Here is a 17,960-nt window from a genome sequence, read left to right on the forward strand (position 1 = left end):
GCAAACACAAACCAGTGTTGGGGTTTGTGAAACTGTTGAAAGAAACACAAAATGTTATCACTAAAGCCTAACTCAAAACCAAGATTACACAAACAAAAGAGTTAACATAAACCAGCGTACTTATCTAGATAACAAACGTGCAGCAGTTCCAATAATCTAAGTAACATAAATTCACAACCAAACACCCTAAGATTGCCCTCAGGTGGCAGCAATGAGCGGTGTCCGTAACATGGGTTAATCAGATTTTTGGGGAATCAGATTTATTGGCTTAATAATAAGCAGATCTTGCATTCAGAAGTGTGATTCAGTCACTTCATTTTTTTTCTCATTTCCTTTCTTTACCTTTTTCTTTCTCTAACAGATTTGCCTGTTTTTAACCAAACAAAACAAAAACTAACCAGGCAAAGGTAATGGGAGAACAATCCTTACAAACTGTGCTCCCATGCCAGTATGCAACATGGCATGGTGTACCTTCACAATCTCTACTGAAATCTAGTCTTTTCCTCTGCTCATTAGATTTATTACCTCAGTTTCCACAAGAGCATATGGTCTTGATCCCTAATTTCCAATCTGCCTCAATAAAGCATGACATTAATAGACATTAAGGCAGCTGACATTTGCTTAGAGTGATATGTAGTGACTTTATGCATAACAGCAATTGTGATTTTCTCTCTCCACTCACTCGTTAATTTAGGTCTAACTTGCCCTTTCTTTTAAAACACCCATTTGCCTTGAACATATAGTCCAGATTGAATACTGATATTAAAGACTTGTGTTGTGTTTCCTATGAATACCATGATCCCAGTTACCATCCTTTACTTATTTTAGCTTTCTGAGGCCAAAAGAGTGAGTGTGAGAACAAGTTTAACAGCTACAGACAGAGATCCAACACAGATTAGCATCACTGACCTGCCTCATTGGATCTCTCGACCGCTCAGATGATGGGTAGCATGTAATTAAACAAGTGCTTTCGGACAACTTTTATTTCATTCATTATAGCACAGAAGACTGAAGCCTAGTCTCATTAATCCCTCTCAGTAGCTTGGAATTAGAGAAATGTCAATCCCTTACTAACTAGCCTTTCTGTTCCCTGGAGGGTTACACTATCGACATTATAATAAAAAAAAAATCCAAGTTGTTTACATGATTTAATCTTCAAACAAATCATAAAAATTCATCATTGAACAACTGCTCAAAAGAAAAAACTGAAAACTGAAAACAAGCCCCTGAGAGGAAAGAAAGAACTATTAGTCACACAAGCTAACCCACATCCCCTACATTTACACATGTATGCACAAACACTTAACCTATGCCTCACCTATGCACACACAGACTCTCATGCACATTTTCTCATCAGTCTATTCTCCTGCTTCCACCAGCACCCTTGTTGTCAGAGTTTTTGGTGTCCTTACAAGTCAGCGTTGTGCTAGGATTAAATGCTTTGCCTCACAAGCCGGTTCCCCCCACATAAACCTATTATCACGGTGTTGTTTCTAAATTCTTATCCAGTGCGATTGTCTCCAGCTTGCTTTGTAGGGGGTTAAAGCAGGTCTTTGTTTTGACTGATAAGAACTAAGTAAGCAGATTTAAAGAAAAGTTGAATGTAAAGTTGCAAGAGAAAGTTTGTGAACTCCTTTGATTCAACATGATTACTGTTTAATTACTTATAAAATGTGATCCAGTCTTCATGCATGTAATATTTAGCGTGATAAACATGTACACAAAGAACTGGAGTTGTACCCAGCATGTTGATTTTGTAAAGAGTTGCAGTGATAGAGTTTTGGGGACCATCAAAAACACCTTCTGCAAAACAACTTCAGTCGTTTTTCACCTGTTGCTCATTATTGTAACTTTCTCCACAGCTGTAAAACTAAAAATACTTCATTTCTCAAGGCAGTTACTAATATTTTTGTTTAAGTTTAAACAAACTATTTCTGCCAAATTATAGTATTTTTTTTTGGATGATATGACAGCTGGTAATCAGCACCTTCAATAAACATATCCCAATCATTTCAGAGCAATAAAAAACTACTCATTGTCTTACAGTTATGAGAACCCGATTTTAAATACTTGTTTTTTTTTAATTACTCTAATTTGACAGACTGATGCTAGTTTTATTTTTTAAGATCTCAGAATCAAAATTTACAGCTGCATTATATAGCCTCAACACAAAACATCCTAGCCTCTAATAAAGAGGCTTCAAACCCTACATAGAAGGCCTAGACAATATAAATATTTCTCTATATGCCAAAAACAAAGCTGCCTATAAGTTGATGAATATCAGGAAACAGCAGTTCCTTCATTCTCATTAAAAGCTAGAAGCATAAACTGTCCAATAACCTTCTAAGAAAGCTCATTATGCAGAGCTTTCCATGCCTGTAAAGATACATTCATTCCCTCCTCGACACACCACCCTTGGGATTTATTTCCAACACTTTTTTCAGTCTTTATTCCCAGCCTAATAACAACAACGTCTTTAGAGCACTCTGGAGGTCTTCTAACGTAATACTCTTTGACAGCCAGGCTGTCGAGACTAATCGAAATTTGCTCAAATTTAATAACACTTTTAAGCCTAAAGGTGATGGCTGGCGCTTTATAAAACTGTCACACTTTGTCTTAACAAAACACAGATGAAGAGCCCCCTGCTTCCTGGCTGATCAGTTTGTGACATACTCTGAGGAAAATTTGTAAAATACTTAAGTGATGACTGCGCTTAATACAGAAAGATACAGTATCCACTTAGAAGAAGCATTTAAGATGAAGAACACTGTTATAGTTTTCAGCACAGCAAAATATGAGTCACCGCTAACTCCCACAAAAGAGCAACACTTGGGATCATCTTAAGTTTAGGCGCAACAATTTGGAAAAATGTCAACATTAGTAAGTTCAAGCTCAAGAGACCCACCTGCTCTGCGTGCGTCGAAGCAGGCTTGACCCATTTCATCCTTTAGCTCTTGGTTCTCTGAGGCAATGGCCTCCCCGACAGCAACAAAACGTCCCACTGCCACGCTCACTGCCTGGCCCACCCTGTGTATGGCTGCCAGGGTGCGCTCAGACTTCTTTGGCTTGTCTTTGTGGTTGATCAGAGTGGTGATCTGCAGGAATTTGAAGAGAAAGACAAAAGGAAAGCAGGACGTTTGTATCAGACCAAAAATCTAGAGACAACTCAAAGGCTACTTGATTAAATTATAACAGTGGGATTCATTTCAAATGTTTTGCCAGGTTTTATGGTAACAGTATTACATTTTCTAAAGAAACAAAAAACCTATGCAAACTACATAATAATAATAATATTAATAATAATAATAATAATATTAATTATAATAATATTACTAATATTAATAATAATAATAAACTATTTCTATAGCACCAATTTCTGTACATAGCCCAGAATTAGGGGCTGAATTTACCAGTTAGAAAAGAGGGAACAGTTAAAAGAGCACCCACCATCTGTGGATCTCAGTGATCAGGAGGCCACATAACAGATCGGTAAATCTGAGATGTATGAAAGGCCTTAAAAGGCAAGGCCATTTAAGGCTTTAAAGGTGAGCGTAAGATTTTCAAATCAATACGAAATCTAACAGGAAGTTAATAAAGGGAAGATCTCATACTCTTTTGCATTACTAATGAGTCTTGTTGCAGCATTTTGAATTAACTGCAGATAATGGAAGAATTCCTGACTCATACCTAAACACAATAGATGAAGTGATCAAGTTGAGAACAGACAAAAACATGCATGATCTTTTTTAAGTCAGCAGCTGAAATAAATAACCTGATTTTAGCAAATGACTTGGAAAAACAAACTAAACTCCATGTTTAACTTGAGCATTAAAACTATGATTAGAAAAATATTACTCCTTGCTTTTGAGGAATTTGGGTGATATTATCTGAGAGACTGCCACGATTAGGAACAACAGAAGTGACAGAGTACTGGGAAGGAAACATGATGTATTCTTTTTTCACTAAACTTAAGAAAGATTTGGGCCTTCTAGGATTTACACATTAAACCTGGTGAAAAGCAAATAAAAATTAAAACGATTTCCAATTTTCTTAATTACAAATTGCCTGTATGGAACCATAATCTCATGCTCAGTATAAGAAATATGCTGTGATAACTTGTAAACAGTATCTTTAATAAAAGAGAAGAGGTTTAACCACTGTAAGTACCAGAAGAGAACACCAACTTTTAATATCACTCATAATATTTCACTTACATCTTCTCCGACATATACAATATAATCCACTGCTGGGCACACAGGAAAAAAACACACTTCTACAAAACTCAGGTAGAAGTGGTAATTGAAGGTATTAATAATGAAAAGGTAGAACTTATCATCATTAATTATGCATTGATTGTGTCTACTCTCCAGCTGTTATCATTGTGGATTTGAGTACGAGTTTGTGTGCATGTGCTAAACAATTCGAGTCAGGAAATAGTGGGTGGTGATTTTAATTGGTCCCCGGCTGTAGGTGGTCCAAGAGGAGGAATCTGTTGCTGTGGGCTTCAGAACAAACATGCTGGATCTGCTGAGCTCAGATGGCTGTTCTGAACGAGCAGCATCCTGACACACCAGGCTGTTGCATTTTTATTTTTTATACAAAGAAATCTGAAAAGCACAACGATTTTTGAGAGACATTAACTCATTTAAACCTCTGTTGTCAGATAAAGTTGACAACCTTAATAATGGTCAGCACATCACACTAAAAAATGATTGTCTTCAATCAGTATGAATGAAAGTCACTGACATACATTTGTTATCTGTGCCTGAAAAGCCTTCAGCCCAGTTCAGAGTTATCAAAGACCAATAAAAGGCAGTCGGTTTTTCTTTTCAAAGCAGGGCCATAAATATAATCCTTCTTACTCTGTGCCACAGGACCAAAATCTAAATTAGTGTAAGTCAGCAAACTTCTATAGCTACAATTCTCTGACCCACATTTAAAGCTGGACATAATACATCACCCTCACTGACAGTTTCCTCAAGCATCAGTGAGAAACCAAAACACTTCTCTGCAGAGAAACCAATTACAGCCATTTTAGTGAGCCATAAAACATAACTGATTGAGATTCCTTCTGTATGAGCCTAAAGCTGTTTTTTAAGCTTACCTTTAATCATTCAGGAAGGTGATATTTACATATGATGACATCTCCTGGGAGTGTGTTTTTTTCAGTTGCAGTGTGCTTGCTAATATGTATTTTTATGGAAATATGCTGGAAGGAAGTTCAGACCCTATAAGGACTCTAATGTAATTCCTTACTTGATCCACCGTTAAATCTCAGATGAAAGGCAAGTTTTGTGCATGCGCATCCCCTGGTCACTGTGGTAGGCATGACTGTGTGATGTGAAGCTGTAAGAAAAACCAATGCAAATGTGGCCTGTGTCTGAATAACCGAATGAAATTGCTTTTACAGAGGATGACGCTATTAATGTTACGCATCTCATGTCTGAAGAGGGCTTTGGTTTCAAATCCACCCCTAATAAAGGCTCTATTTTTCCATTTTTATAAATCTATCATCCATGCATCCATTAGCTATACCTGCTTTATCCAGATTACTGATGGCTGCCTGGATAGAAACCTGCAGCCTCTGTTGTGTAAATGTGCATGACTCAGAGGGGAGAGAGTGACAGTGGGGAACCTGCTGTACCCAGCTACTCTCAAGCTCTTTTTGTCTACAAAAAACTCCTGTCGGTATTCATCTGAATGCTTCAAATCTCCGTTATGTTGACAGAAGTTGTAACTTGACAGCTTGTTTTTTTTGTTTTGTTTTTTTTTTTTGCTTTAATTTCTGAGTATTGTTCTGCTGTGAGATCCTGACACAGCCTGTAGCGCTCATTAAGCCTTTCTTTAAGTCTGTCACTCGTCCTTTTATGTATCACTCTGCCCTTATCTCAGGCTTGTAGTTTCCCTTCCTGCAGGCCCAGTGCTGTTCACTGACTCATCCACACACATAGTGGGATACTCCTTAGAAAACACCAACACCGGCTGCCTGGACATCATGTAGGCTACCAGAGGGAATTGGGGCACTGTTACACATGATTCAGACTTACGTCATAAATGGATATCTTGTTATGCAATGGACCTAATTAATGTGTATTGTTTTTTTTTCCGATATACTCTATATGTATGCAGATGTATGCAGAAAAAGGCCTGCATGTTTTACTAAAGAAAAAACAAGTGACACAGATGAACACTGAGACTCTCACTAACCCAACAACAGGAATCTAAGGGAGGTGAAGGCATGAGAAAGGAAGCTAACTTGAGGAATGAGAACAGCAAGGAAGATTACAGAGTGAGGAGGGGGAGGCCCTCTACCCTAAACCCCCCCCCCCCCCCCCCAAAAAAAAACAGAGGAAGACAAAGCAGGGTCAAAATAGACACCTTGCTACAGATTTTCCTGTGTTATAAGGTTTCAGCTACACAGCAGCAGCTTAGAGAAGCAAAGTTAGTTTAACAAGTTTAACATGGTGGGTATGTGAAAAACAAACAGAAAGAAAGAAAAGTCCCCTAGAATTACAAAGAGGGAGCAGAGAACAAGCCCTGGCTGGGATTTCCTCCACTAGGGATTACTAGGTGGGTACATTTACTGGGCTGTGCAAACAGGAACCAAGCAGGGTGGTGAAAACATAATATTGATACAGTGCCATCACATAGGAGAGTTCTTTGTATTTGTATATATATCAGTGGAACTTTGTGCAGTGAGAGAAAAATCACACATTCCAGCAAAGCACTTCAGAATCCCAAAAGTGAAAAAGATCTGGAAAAACATTCCCCGTTAGGATGTTACACTGGATTCTGTCCAGTAACCGAACTGTGTCCCTACTGGGGCTCAGATGCACACACTGCATACTCTACAACAACACACGAAGGCAAACAAGAGAGCATACTTACATCACCATGAAGTATCTATCATCCTATCTGACTTCCCTTGTTTGGACAAAAAGGTGGGAAATGTCATATTTCTGAATAATAGGGCCCCTGCTCTTATGCATGCAAGCAATCCCCTTCTCCATTCTTACTTCTTTGGTATGCAACCAGTTGACTTTCAACAGATCGCCGCCCCTCTCTTTGTTGTGCAAAATTAGGATGGCAATTACAAGGTCATGAGTAAAAAGCAACCCGAATGCCTCGATGTCAATAGCACAATGCGCTAACCAACAGCAACCAATGGTGAGCAGGAAATCTAGATTAGCAACTCAAGGTTGCAGTGAATGACTATAAATCAGAGCATAACAAAAGCTGGAAACATTTGTGGCTGCCTCCCAGGGCTGCAGATTCAGTTTCACTGACTGGCAAATGTTTGGAGAAAGTTTGATGCTCTCAGAGTCAGTTTGCTTCTCAGCATTTATAATTTGTTCAGATTTATAAACATGTAAATCATCAATCTTGTCAGTCACTATTTACATAAAGTTCTGTTTAAACTAAACCAGCTAGATAAAAGTGAGTGTGAAGAAGCACCACTGAGATTTTTATTTAACACATATTGTAGATGTTCATCACCATAATTGCTTGTTTGGCAAGTGTTATGTCTGCCATCTTATTTGTCTGCTTTATCTCACTGATTGCTTTTAAGCTTTATTTGGCCAAGAGTCAGCCAGGAAATTAAAGTGTTATTTTTCTGAATCTAGAGTTTAAATAAGTATTAAAAGTCTATTAAAACTCATATAACATTTAGCCATTACAAATCAAATTAAATAATTTACATGTGTGTGAATATAGGAGCACAATATTTCTTTCTATTTGCCTGTGGTAAAATAAGTGTTTGAATATTCAACTATTTACTCTGCAGCACTGCTGTGTTTGGGAAGGAAATAATTGGGCACCAGTTTGTGGAAAGGTGTGATCAGGCAAAGAGAAATAACACAAGAAATGTAATGTCTAATTCCAGTTTGCTTACTGAACAGACAAAACTGTCAGCATTATTTTTTTAAACATCTTTTATTTATTCTTAAAAAAAATTCTGAATCTGTGGTGATTTTTTGTCATTGCACACCTTTATTTTCATAACAAGTGTTCGAATCGTTTAGTTTAACAGGAAGGAGAATACTTCCAGGTCTCATTTCAGCCACTTACAGCACAAAGGGATCATTGTTGCACCCAAAAGGACACAGATAATGTTTGTCTTAACTATGTGAATTTTTCCACGAGGTTTCCAGGCATTACTTTTGCCTCTTAATCTGGACTGCAGTGCTCCCAAAAAGGCCAAGTTTTCTGGTCAGCCTTTATTGATCCAAGTAGATGAGTGGCTGGCTGTTCACTAGAGACCTTAGTAAAAAAAACAAGATAAAAGGAAAGAAATGAAAGTTGCACTGAGCATGCACGTTTATGGGTGAGCGAATTCTTTGCAAATTGGCTGCAAGTGAGCAAGAATTCGATGCTACACTGGTCCACAGCCAAACTCTGATTATGAGGAGATGAAAAGAAAGACAAGGGAGTTTGGGGAGAGCAGGTTGGAAGATGTGAAGTGAAGAAGAGAAAAAAGAAGAGGACATGTTACATCTACATATCTCTTTACTTTGTCTTTTTTTATCCATTTGTCACTGAATATCTGATGTCATACATCTCTCTTTCTGAACCTTTCTCCTGTGTGACTTCAGCAATCTGACTTCTTCTCATCAACCTTCATCCTTCTCTGCACCGTACATGATTTAAGCCTGTCCCCAGAGCTACGCTGCGGCAGTACAGTATACTGTGATACGGTACAGTAGCAGCTTGCAGTGTTTAAGCCGCATCCTTTAGGGAACACCGTGAAGCCGCATGTGCAGAAAAGCCAAAATATGGAAGAGTAACACCACTATACCATCAAACGCTTACACTGCAAAAACCTGCAAGTTAGAGAACATTAAGCTCTTTTATTCCCCAAAGGAAGGAGTCAGTTTCTGTTTTCTAATTTCAGCCACAAAATGCATCGCACACCCTGACAATAAATTAACAAATTGGTCCAAATGGAATGGGTTAGCTGGGTTTTTGTCAAAAAAATTAATAATTTGTAAAACATACCAGGCCAGAGGCCAATTAACAAGAACATGCTGCAGCAATAAATCATGCCCAAAATTACAAGAAGTTCTCATTTTATGCTTTTTCAGCTGCCTACAGACACAATGGAAAGAGTTACAGAGTCAGCTATTAGGAGCAGAATGTACAGCAGAAAAGTTTAGCCATTCCTTGTTAAATTAGAAACACAAGGTTGTGGTTTACTTTAGCACTAAAGCCGAGCTGAAGCACATCCATATGTAGTCTTGACTGGTCATGCATTCTTTAGGACTTAAACTGAATGTCAGAGCTATTTTCATTTTGTACTCTCTCTCACACACGCACACACACACAGCTGCAGAAACATTCATTCCATAGGTTTCTGTGCACCATCACCATGGGCAGTTAGTACCTTTTCACCTCTGTACCATCACTGAAACTATTCATTATTCACCATTCAACTATAACATTCTGGACAAAAAAAAAAAAACAAAAAAACAATCCATTGGCAACAAACTGTGATCTGCCAATATTTTAGTTTTTATCAGTGGTCCCTATAAAAGCAGACAAGCTAAATTAAATTTATTTGTACAAGAGGAGAAGAAGATAGGACTCCATCGGGTTATTTTAGGGATTTTCCAACATATCAGCAGTTCTTTAAGCACACCCAGCATGTATGTGGTGATGGTGTTGGTGAGGGTTGAAGCTTAAACTACTTTCATTTCTAAAGCAGCAGAGGAATAACAAGCATTTTTGACAAACTGTCCCATTTATCTGTGCAGAACAACAAACTGAAAGAAAAATCAAAACATTGATTTCTTTTTCTTCAAGTGTAATTTATTGTTCCAGCTTTGCGCGTTGTACACAATTGGATTTTACTGTAACTCTTGTTTCATCAAATTGTGTTTATGGTACTCGTCAATAAACCATTATTGGTCCAGCTTCAAGCTCTTCTCAATAGGCAGTTGTAGTTTGCTGTGATTCAAAAGAGTGAAAGAAGATGCACGTTTCAAAAACATATGAATAAAAATATTATTATCAAGAGTAGTTATAGAGATGGTCCCAAAAATCTACAATATGCAACCATACATATAAAGGTTTTAACATGTTGAAAGGTAATTCGGATTCATATTTCTATAGAATATTTCGATGGGTCAAAGAGACCAAATATGGAGCCACAAAGATGGAAACACTACGTCTAATCAGCAGTGACAGGTTTGCCTATTCTAATGAACCTAATGAGGTCATGAAAAACATTTCAAACATTACTCTCTCCTCTTGATCTGAAGCACAATGGTTTCATAACAGCCAGAATTAGGCTATCTTCACACTAGAGGCAAAAGTGGCCCAAAACTGCCTTTTTTTTATTATTCATTTCTGATTTCTTTTAAAGACAGTCTGAACAGCACTAATCAGATTTTTTTTCAAATCAAACTCAAGCCATTTTCATTTGTGGCACTAAATCACATATGTGTGTTTCTTTTTTAAGTGACCTGAACTCTTAGTGGTTATGTCGCACTAGACTCTAGTGTCAGAAATCTGACTTAATATTCACATCATGGCTGTTGGTAAAGTAGAATCACAAGAAAATATTAATTGTTCTGTTTTCTTCATCAGCAAATGAGCTGATCCATCCATCCATCCATCCATCAAATGAGCTGATTTTATCCCCAAATGTTTGGGGTTTTCCTTTGTGAAGTCCACCATGCTGCATTGCCATACTGCTACTGTATCCCAGAAAGGACAAACCATTTGCAGGCGAGAGACTGGACCTTAATTTACTGCTCCATAAACCATTACAGTATGACCACTTGGAAACAGTAAATGTTTCAAGAAAGTTGGACTATGTTTCTTCCAGTGAGTCAGATGGCACAATTGAAAAATAATTAGCTCTACTCACACATTGTCTGGTAAAAATTCAACCTCTGTGTTTAACTTCTACCTTTTCTTATGAATACTTGGTCTCCCTAAACGTAGAAAGCTACTTAAATACAAAAATGACTTGTCATGTTGTCTAATGTGTCCAATTGCTTGGAGCTGGTGTGATGGTAGCACACCAAGCCAGTTTCTTTTGATTGGTTCAAATCTGGGGAGTGGACAAAGACAGTAAACATGATGGGTGAGGAAGCGAGTGGCATGTGATGACAGCTACAAATCAGAGGAGAAGCACATTACATGAACTTGAGCCCACTTGCCCACGTATGCCAAGAGATACGCAGCCAATGAGACAGACAAGCATGTGTGGATGCTGATGAAGGAAGACAGAGATGACGGGGTGTAACGAGGCCTTTAGATACAGAGGCAGGCAAACAAAAAGGAGGACTCTGACAGAAAAAAGAATTTGAACAGAGAACACAGGAGTAGAAGATAAATGGATTTGGATTCTTAGACTGTACCCCACTGGAGATGTATAAGAAAAGGGCAATGTTTGACCTTAAAACTTGAGCTCAGCAATCAGAGATGACACCTGAATATGTGGACACACAAAGAGAATCCACAGCAAACATCAGAAAGAAAGGTTTTCACCGAGAATAATAACTAGCAGCCCTGTGATGGAGTGATGACCTGCGTAGGATGTACCCCGCCTCTCAGCCTATGACAGCTGGGATAAGCTACATCCCTCAAAGACCCTAGATAGGGTAAAGTGTAGAAAATGGATAACAGTCTGTCAGTACTGTAATATTCAATCTTATCATGCTCTCAGATATACTCTAGTACAGTAGGGAAGTTAGTGAGGGAAGTATGGTAAAATAAACTAGACAGCCAACAGTGCACAATAAGCAAATTTCAATCTAAACACCCAAAACAAGATTCAGCTATATTTTTATGCAACAAAAAATGCAATGTGCTATTTTTTGTGGTCTGGTGTGTGATTCATGGTATTTTTGTACATTTTAACAACACCAAAGGTAATATTGAAAAGTCATGATTCTTTTGGTCAGCATATTGAACTGAAATTATCTAACTTTCATATCAAGATGTGGGGAAAATTTTCTAAATGTTCATTGTAAACCATCACAAGCCTCCACTTGTGTGCTGTACAGAAAGGACCCACATTTAGGCCCCACTGTCAAAGTTATGTTTGGGGACACATATCTCAAGCCTGGCCATGCAAAGCCACTACTATGAGGCCGTGTAGTATTTGCAGTGCAATTTTACTAGACTAAGATTCACTGTCTATTTAAAGTCAGTGAGTAAAACAGTTTGTGTATGTAGCTTTAAATGGAGCCTTTATCTTAAAACTAAATAATAATAATAAAAAACTTATATTACTAATGTTGTACAGGTAACATCTGTGAGCATGTCATGGAGGGTTGGAGATTAGTAAATATGATGCAGCTCCTTTACCCACACCAAGGTTGTTATGTCCACATTGCTGCATGGTAGTAGAGAAAGGGCTTTCATTGAAATACACACACAGCCTGCATTCACTAGAATACAATATGCCTTTTCAGTCCTCTTTGCTCACGTAATTTTCCGGTTAGAAGGTGGGAGGGAGGAAGACAGTGAGACAGAGAAACAAAAAGTCAAGAAAGAGGTCAGCCGAGAAAAGGAGAGATGAACTTTGAACACTGATTACAGGGTTAAATCCACTTGGCAGTTTTCAACTGTTCACCCACCTTTTCTTCAGTGTTCCTGGGCGAGTCACTGAGGAATATACTGTGCTGTGGGGTTACCATCAGATGCACCACACCCTGAGGTGGTGTCTCACCTCTGCTGCACTAAACATTTGCTTTGCAGATACTTTGTGTTTCAGTGACTTTCACTTTTATGCTACTTTTGTGCTACAGTTTCTTAAACAATTTTTTAAAGATATACTTCCTAGATGTTCACTTGATGCTTGAATGTTTCCAGGTTTACATGTATATATGCATGTATGCAAGATGTATGTATCTGTATGTCAGAAGTTTTTCATGAATAAAATTATTTTAATCATACTATTTTTTTTACCCTTTAAAAAAATATTTTTTCTCTATAGATCCAATTTGAATAGCTTGATGAAACAGTTTGATATTGTCTGTTTTTTTTTTTTTTTTTTTTTTTTTTTTTTTATCATTTTGAGAGTCAAATATTTAATTTTTGACTTATAGAAAGTGCAGGCCAAATGACCTCTTTGGACCCTAGGCTGTATGATAAGTAGGCAAACATGGTGGCATTCCTCACTGGCTTGTAAACTTCCTTTTTGAAGCCTCAGGTTCACTCTTTGGCTGTCACATCTTGGTCATATTAAAAAGAGGGTAAAAGTGATACCTAAATCCTGACTGTACAAAAATCTCTATCTATGGAGTTATTTAATAAAAGACTACCAGAATACTGAGTAGGAGGAATGTATCTACCTAATGTGACCATAATGAACATGGTAAAAAAATCCTGAATCTGCATTTAATTTAAAAGGATTATGTTTCTTTTTAATAAGAATCTAATAGAGCCAGAGGTGTTTTGGATTCAGCATTTTGTGACACAAGTATTGCATTTTAAAGGCACTTGGGCATCAGCTGACAGAGATGGCTTAGGGCTCATTTATGCTCAGCGTTAAAAACACATATACAGATGGAGCCTTCTGTCCATCCATGCTTACTTTGGTACATTTTTAGAGAACTTGAGGATGGGTACCCTAACGGAGCAAACAGAACAGTTGAATCATGGTGGAAGTTTTGGGCAGTACAGCTCACATGCGACCAATGACACACACACACACACAAAAAAAAGAGAAGAAACTACAATGTATTCAGTGGCCACGCAGACCACCGTTGTCTACTGTGCTGCCTCTTTTTATACATCCTTATTTCAGAATGTTAATTATCATGATCTATTCCACCGTTGCCATGTTTGCTACAAACTGACATCCAAAGTTGGAAGAGGACTCTGAACTCTACACTGCTCTCTGGTGGATGTACTGTAACGTATAGCGGTATGTTGGCATTGACTTTGAAACAAACAAACAAATATTTGAAACAGGCTTATCTATTTTCAGATATAAAGTGAATATAAATCAGCCCTTTGTCAGTCCATCAGAGCAACATCGGGTTCTTCCCTGTAAGTGGAAAAGAAATCAACATCATTGGGGCTTTTTGGTGAATTTATGTAGAATTGCTAATGTACCCTAGAACCACAATAATTCAATAAACTCACTACCAAGGTAAGGAGCAGAGAAATTAATTCAAAATTGAATTTGCTAAAGGTAACAGCTCTAATACAGACCTGACACTAATTCTGATATTATTTGCCTTGGAAATATTTCCTACAGGCTCAAAGTGTTCCTTTGACATAAGCAAGGATGAGATTGCTTTCTAAACAATAGTGTCAAAGTGTAAAATGGATTGTTCCATATTTGGATTACAAAAAACAAATCTAATAGAACCTCAATGCCAACTATAGGACACACTGGAGTGATTCAAAAGGTTCTGGTCTCAGCCTAAACTATATTAGCCAGGAACAAAATGAACCAACATTTCAATCATGAGTCTGGTACAAGATCACGCAGCCGAGGCTCGACTGTCAGATCTGATCTCATCTCAGTTAAATGTGTCCCATGACATCTGGAGTTTTCCATCAAAGCTAAGGTGGCATCTACCCCTTGAGCACTTAACTGAATTTTTTCCTTGCATGAATCAGCACCGCAGTGTGAGACTGCACACTTTTTTCCCCCTGTTCGTAGCACCATGCCGTGGCATCAAGAACTGCTGCAGCATGCATCATCTTTTTTGTGTGTGTGTGTTAATGAACTCCAGCTTGGTCAGATTAGCTGACTCACCAAAAAGCTTCTTGAATATATTAAAAAATGCAGATATGTTGTACTGGAGCACTTAAAACAATTAAACAACAGGTTTCAAAATCTTTCTAATGCTAACAATGCAGACTGTGCTTACTTTTTGGCTCCGACAACAAAAACAATATCAAAAGTTGATGTATTTGAATGGTAAATAAATCATTTAGAGGTTCAAACTAAAAAAAAAAACATTTTGAGTTTGGTCAGTGGTTCTCAGTTACTTCATCTGCTGCTATGAATGTACAGCAGTCTGAAAACCAGTCAGCTCTGGCTGCACATGTGTAAGAAGAGAAGGCAAGGCAAAACAACAGAACACATTGCAAGGCTGGCACACAGTAGACAAACCAATAAACTTGTCTCATATTTTCCAAGGGACCAATCACTGTCAAATAAATGACAAATATAATCCCACTTATTTCCCCAGTATTACAGCTTGGCAATGATCCTCGGTTCTAGTTTGAGAGCTCCTAGCGTCCCTGAAACCTCTCTGAGACAGATTTCCAAATAAAGGGAAGGAAACATGGCCAAGAGTTTTCAGATTACATTTTTGTGATTGTTTCACATAAAGAACTATTCATATCTAGAGCTTTGCAGCAGACTGGCTTACTATTTGTGTGCCTTAGTTGGGTTGTTTCCATTCAGGAAGGAGAAACTCAAAGGAAAGCAGAGGGGGCTGCGTGCCACCTGGTACTCCATCACTGCTGTCTAAAAATAATGGGAAATCTATCAAGTCTTAAGTGGGCCCTCTTTGTGAGCTGAGCTGAGCAGAAAGCTCTCCAGAGTCACTCTGACCCAAGGTTATGGCAGTTTGTATGTATGACAAATCATGACTAACCAAATGTTATCAATCATTATTAAAGCTGTTTATTTTTATTAATTAAGGGTCAGTTAATACTAATTATATAGTAAACCTGTGCAAATGGAAATTTCCTCAGTATTTAAGTAGATGCATTACTTGAAAAGAAAATGCATGGAAGAACTGAGACTACACTGACCTGACTTGTTTGTGCACACAGTGACAGTAACAGATAATCTATCTTGAAAGCAAAGCACTGCAACTGTGTAATCAGTCAGACTGATATGAGGTACAGGAAGCCTAGAGGAACCAAAAGCTGATAAGAGCGAATGATAAACCTGGGAGAAAAACAGATGGACAGCTGTGATGGAGAGATAGACAGGAGAATGGCACAGGACATACAGTAAATAAGGAAAGAGGACAGACAACTGAGACTTAGCATGAGTAAAAGCACGGCTGAGAGATGATGATGAGTAAACGAGGCAAAAAGTGTCTCCTAACAGTCTACAAACTTTTTATTTACAGACTTGCTCTCTTTCAGTTAAAAGTAACACCGTGGAAAGATGAGACCAAACAGCAAGAGTGAAACTAACCTCTGAGTCTGTAGCCTTTACCGGAGGGTAAACAAACAACATGGATGTGGATCAATTTTTGCCCTGTTAACCACAGTCCAAGGTTAACTAAGATGAAAATGGAATCAGAGGGAATCAATCTTTTCTGCTTGCAGAGTACCAGACCCTGACACAAACCACTGCTGTGCTTCACAGCCTTGTTTTCCTTTAAAACCCTTACAGTAGCAGAAGTAACAACAGTGAGCAGTGTAAATGGCTAGTTCTAATTCAGATATTATGAGGGACTGTAATTTGTTTTTTCCTGGACTGTTTATTTTGTTGTAATTTGGTAATTATTTACCACTTTAACTACTGAAGCTTCATCTGAGTGAGCCTGAATCTGCACATCAAAAAATAACTTATAGTAGAGTTAACTGTATGTATTTGAAAACATTGCATCCCTTGACATTTATGAGGATGTAAATGTCAAGGGATGAACGGTAACATGTAGCAGTCATGTGTTGGAAAACACACACGTTTCAGTCTGTCTGTGATCTCTGAACTTTGCTTCCTTTAATGGACTTGCTGATATTTTCCTGCATGACTCTTTAAAGTTTTTTCTTTATGTAAACAACATTATATGACTTTAACCACCTATGCTGCTGCTGTTAAAATTTACATTGTTTAATAAAAATAATTGGTCATGGGTTTAAAAAATGGCTCAAAACAGCAGCATGCTTCTCAAGAAAACGTGAATTGTTTGAGAAGGGGTTAGTGTAAGGTGCCTTATGAATTTGTATTGCTCTCCATCTGTCAAATGCCTGTAGAGCTGACCACATCAATGCATCAATCCTGCCTCATGTATCCGCAACCTGCCCACAACCCACTGCAGCGTCCACCAACCCTCTCAGCCTCTTGCATTTTTCAAAATGTTGCAGTGGGTGAGTGGTTTAAGATTCTGATGAGTTTAGTTGATGATGTATATCTTCTGCTCGATTTCCTTTGTTCTCTGCCACTTCATTGTTTATTGCTAGTTTGTCATGTTGGTCTATCAGCCAGCTTGAGTCCCATCGACTGTAACAGTATTAACCTGTATTTCAAGTGTTTGCATTAAGGTCTTCTCCCAAGCACCATGATCCTGTCATTTAATTACTCGATAAAAATGAAGTTACAGCCACCAGCCAGTTAGTAATAATATCTAATGCACTGGGAAATAAACAGAAGACTCTGCTCCTCTACAGCACATGAATAAACATTTTATCTGAATATTTTATCTCATTTAGTGAGAAAAACTGAAAAACCATAACGTTTCAGTATCTCTTGGCCAAGGGCAGTAATATCCTTAAGATGAAAGAATCAATAAATCTCACTTAATTACTAGGTACTGACGGCATTAACAGGTGGATTTTTTTATCCTTAGTAAACCTCAGACTGGCAGTTTGCCCTTAGTCCTAGTCTGTGTGCTACACTATGCTAACTTGATGCTGCATGTAAATTTCTTGTATAAAAATTAGTGAAATTGTTTCATGTATCTGCTTTAGAAAATTAACGCTCACTGTGAACTGTTGGTCAAACACAAAAATTAAGTTAGAGACACCTCTATAGCGTGTCTGCCGGGAAGATTTCCTACTTCATCTTAAAAAAATCATGGGATGCAGAACAGACATTTTCCCCTTTAGGGTAAAAAAAAGAGTCAAATTAAGCTGCATTTGTCTACAATAACCTTCAAATTTGTAGTTATAAGCTAAACACAATGCAGGTTCTGGTGTTATTGAATAATAAATGAATTCATCAAACGTGCTGGCTTTAGTGTTTCGTTAGTGTAGATTGAGCCAATTACTGGGGATGAGCTAAACATTTTCTCCATGCATGT

At 37.9% G+C, this 17,960-nt stretch overlaps 1 protein-coding gene across 1 annotated transcript in view; it reads right to left on the reverse strand.

Annotated features, from left to right (window-relative positions):
- ctnnal1 (catenin (cadherin-associated protein), alpha-like 1) overlaps positions 1-17,960 on the reverse strand; it is a 51,348-nt gene that overhangs the window by 20,518 nt on the left and 12,870 nt on the right. Inside the window, exon 2 of the mRNA XM_042012425.1 lies at positions 2,906-3,095. Coding sequence (XP_041868359.1) covers positions 2,906-3,095 — 190 coding nt within the window. The remainder of the gene's footprint in view (positions 1-2,905; positions 3,096-17,960) is intronic.

This window comes from Melanotaenia boesemani, chromosome 17 (genome assembly GCF_017639745.1).
Source record: "Melanotaenia boesemani isolate fMelBoe1 chromosome 17, fMelBoe1.pri, whole genome shotgun sequence".
Lineage (NCBI taxonomy): Eukaryota > Metazoa > Chordata > Actinopteri > Atheriniformes > Melanotaeniidae > Melanotaenia > Melanotaenia boesemani.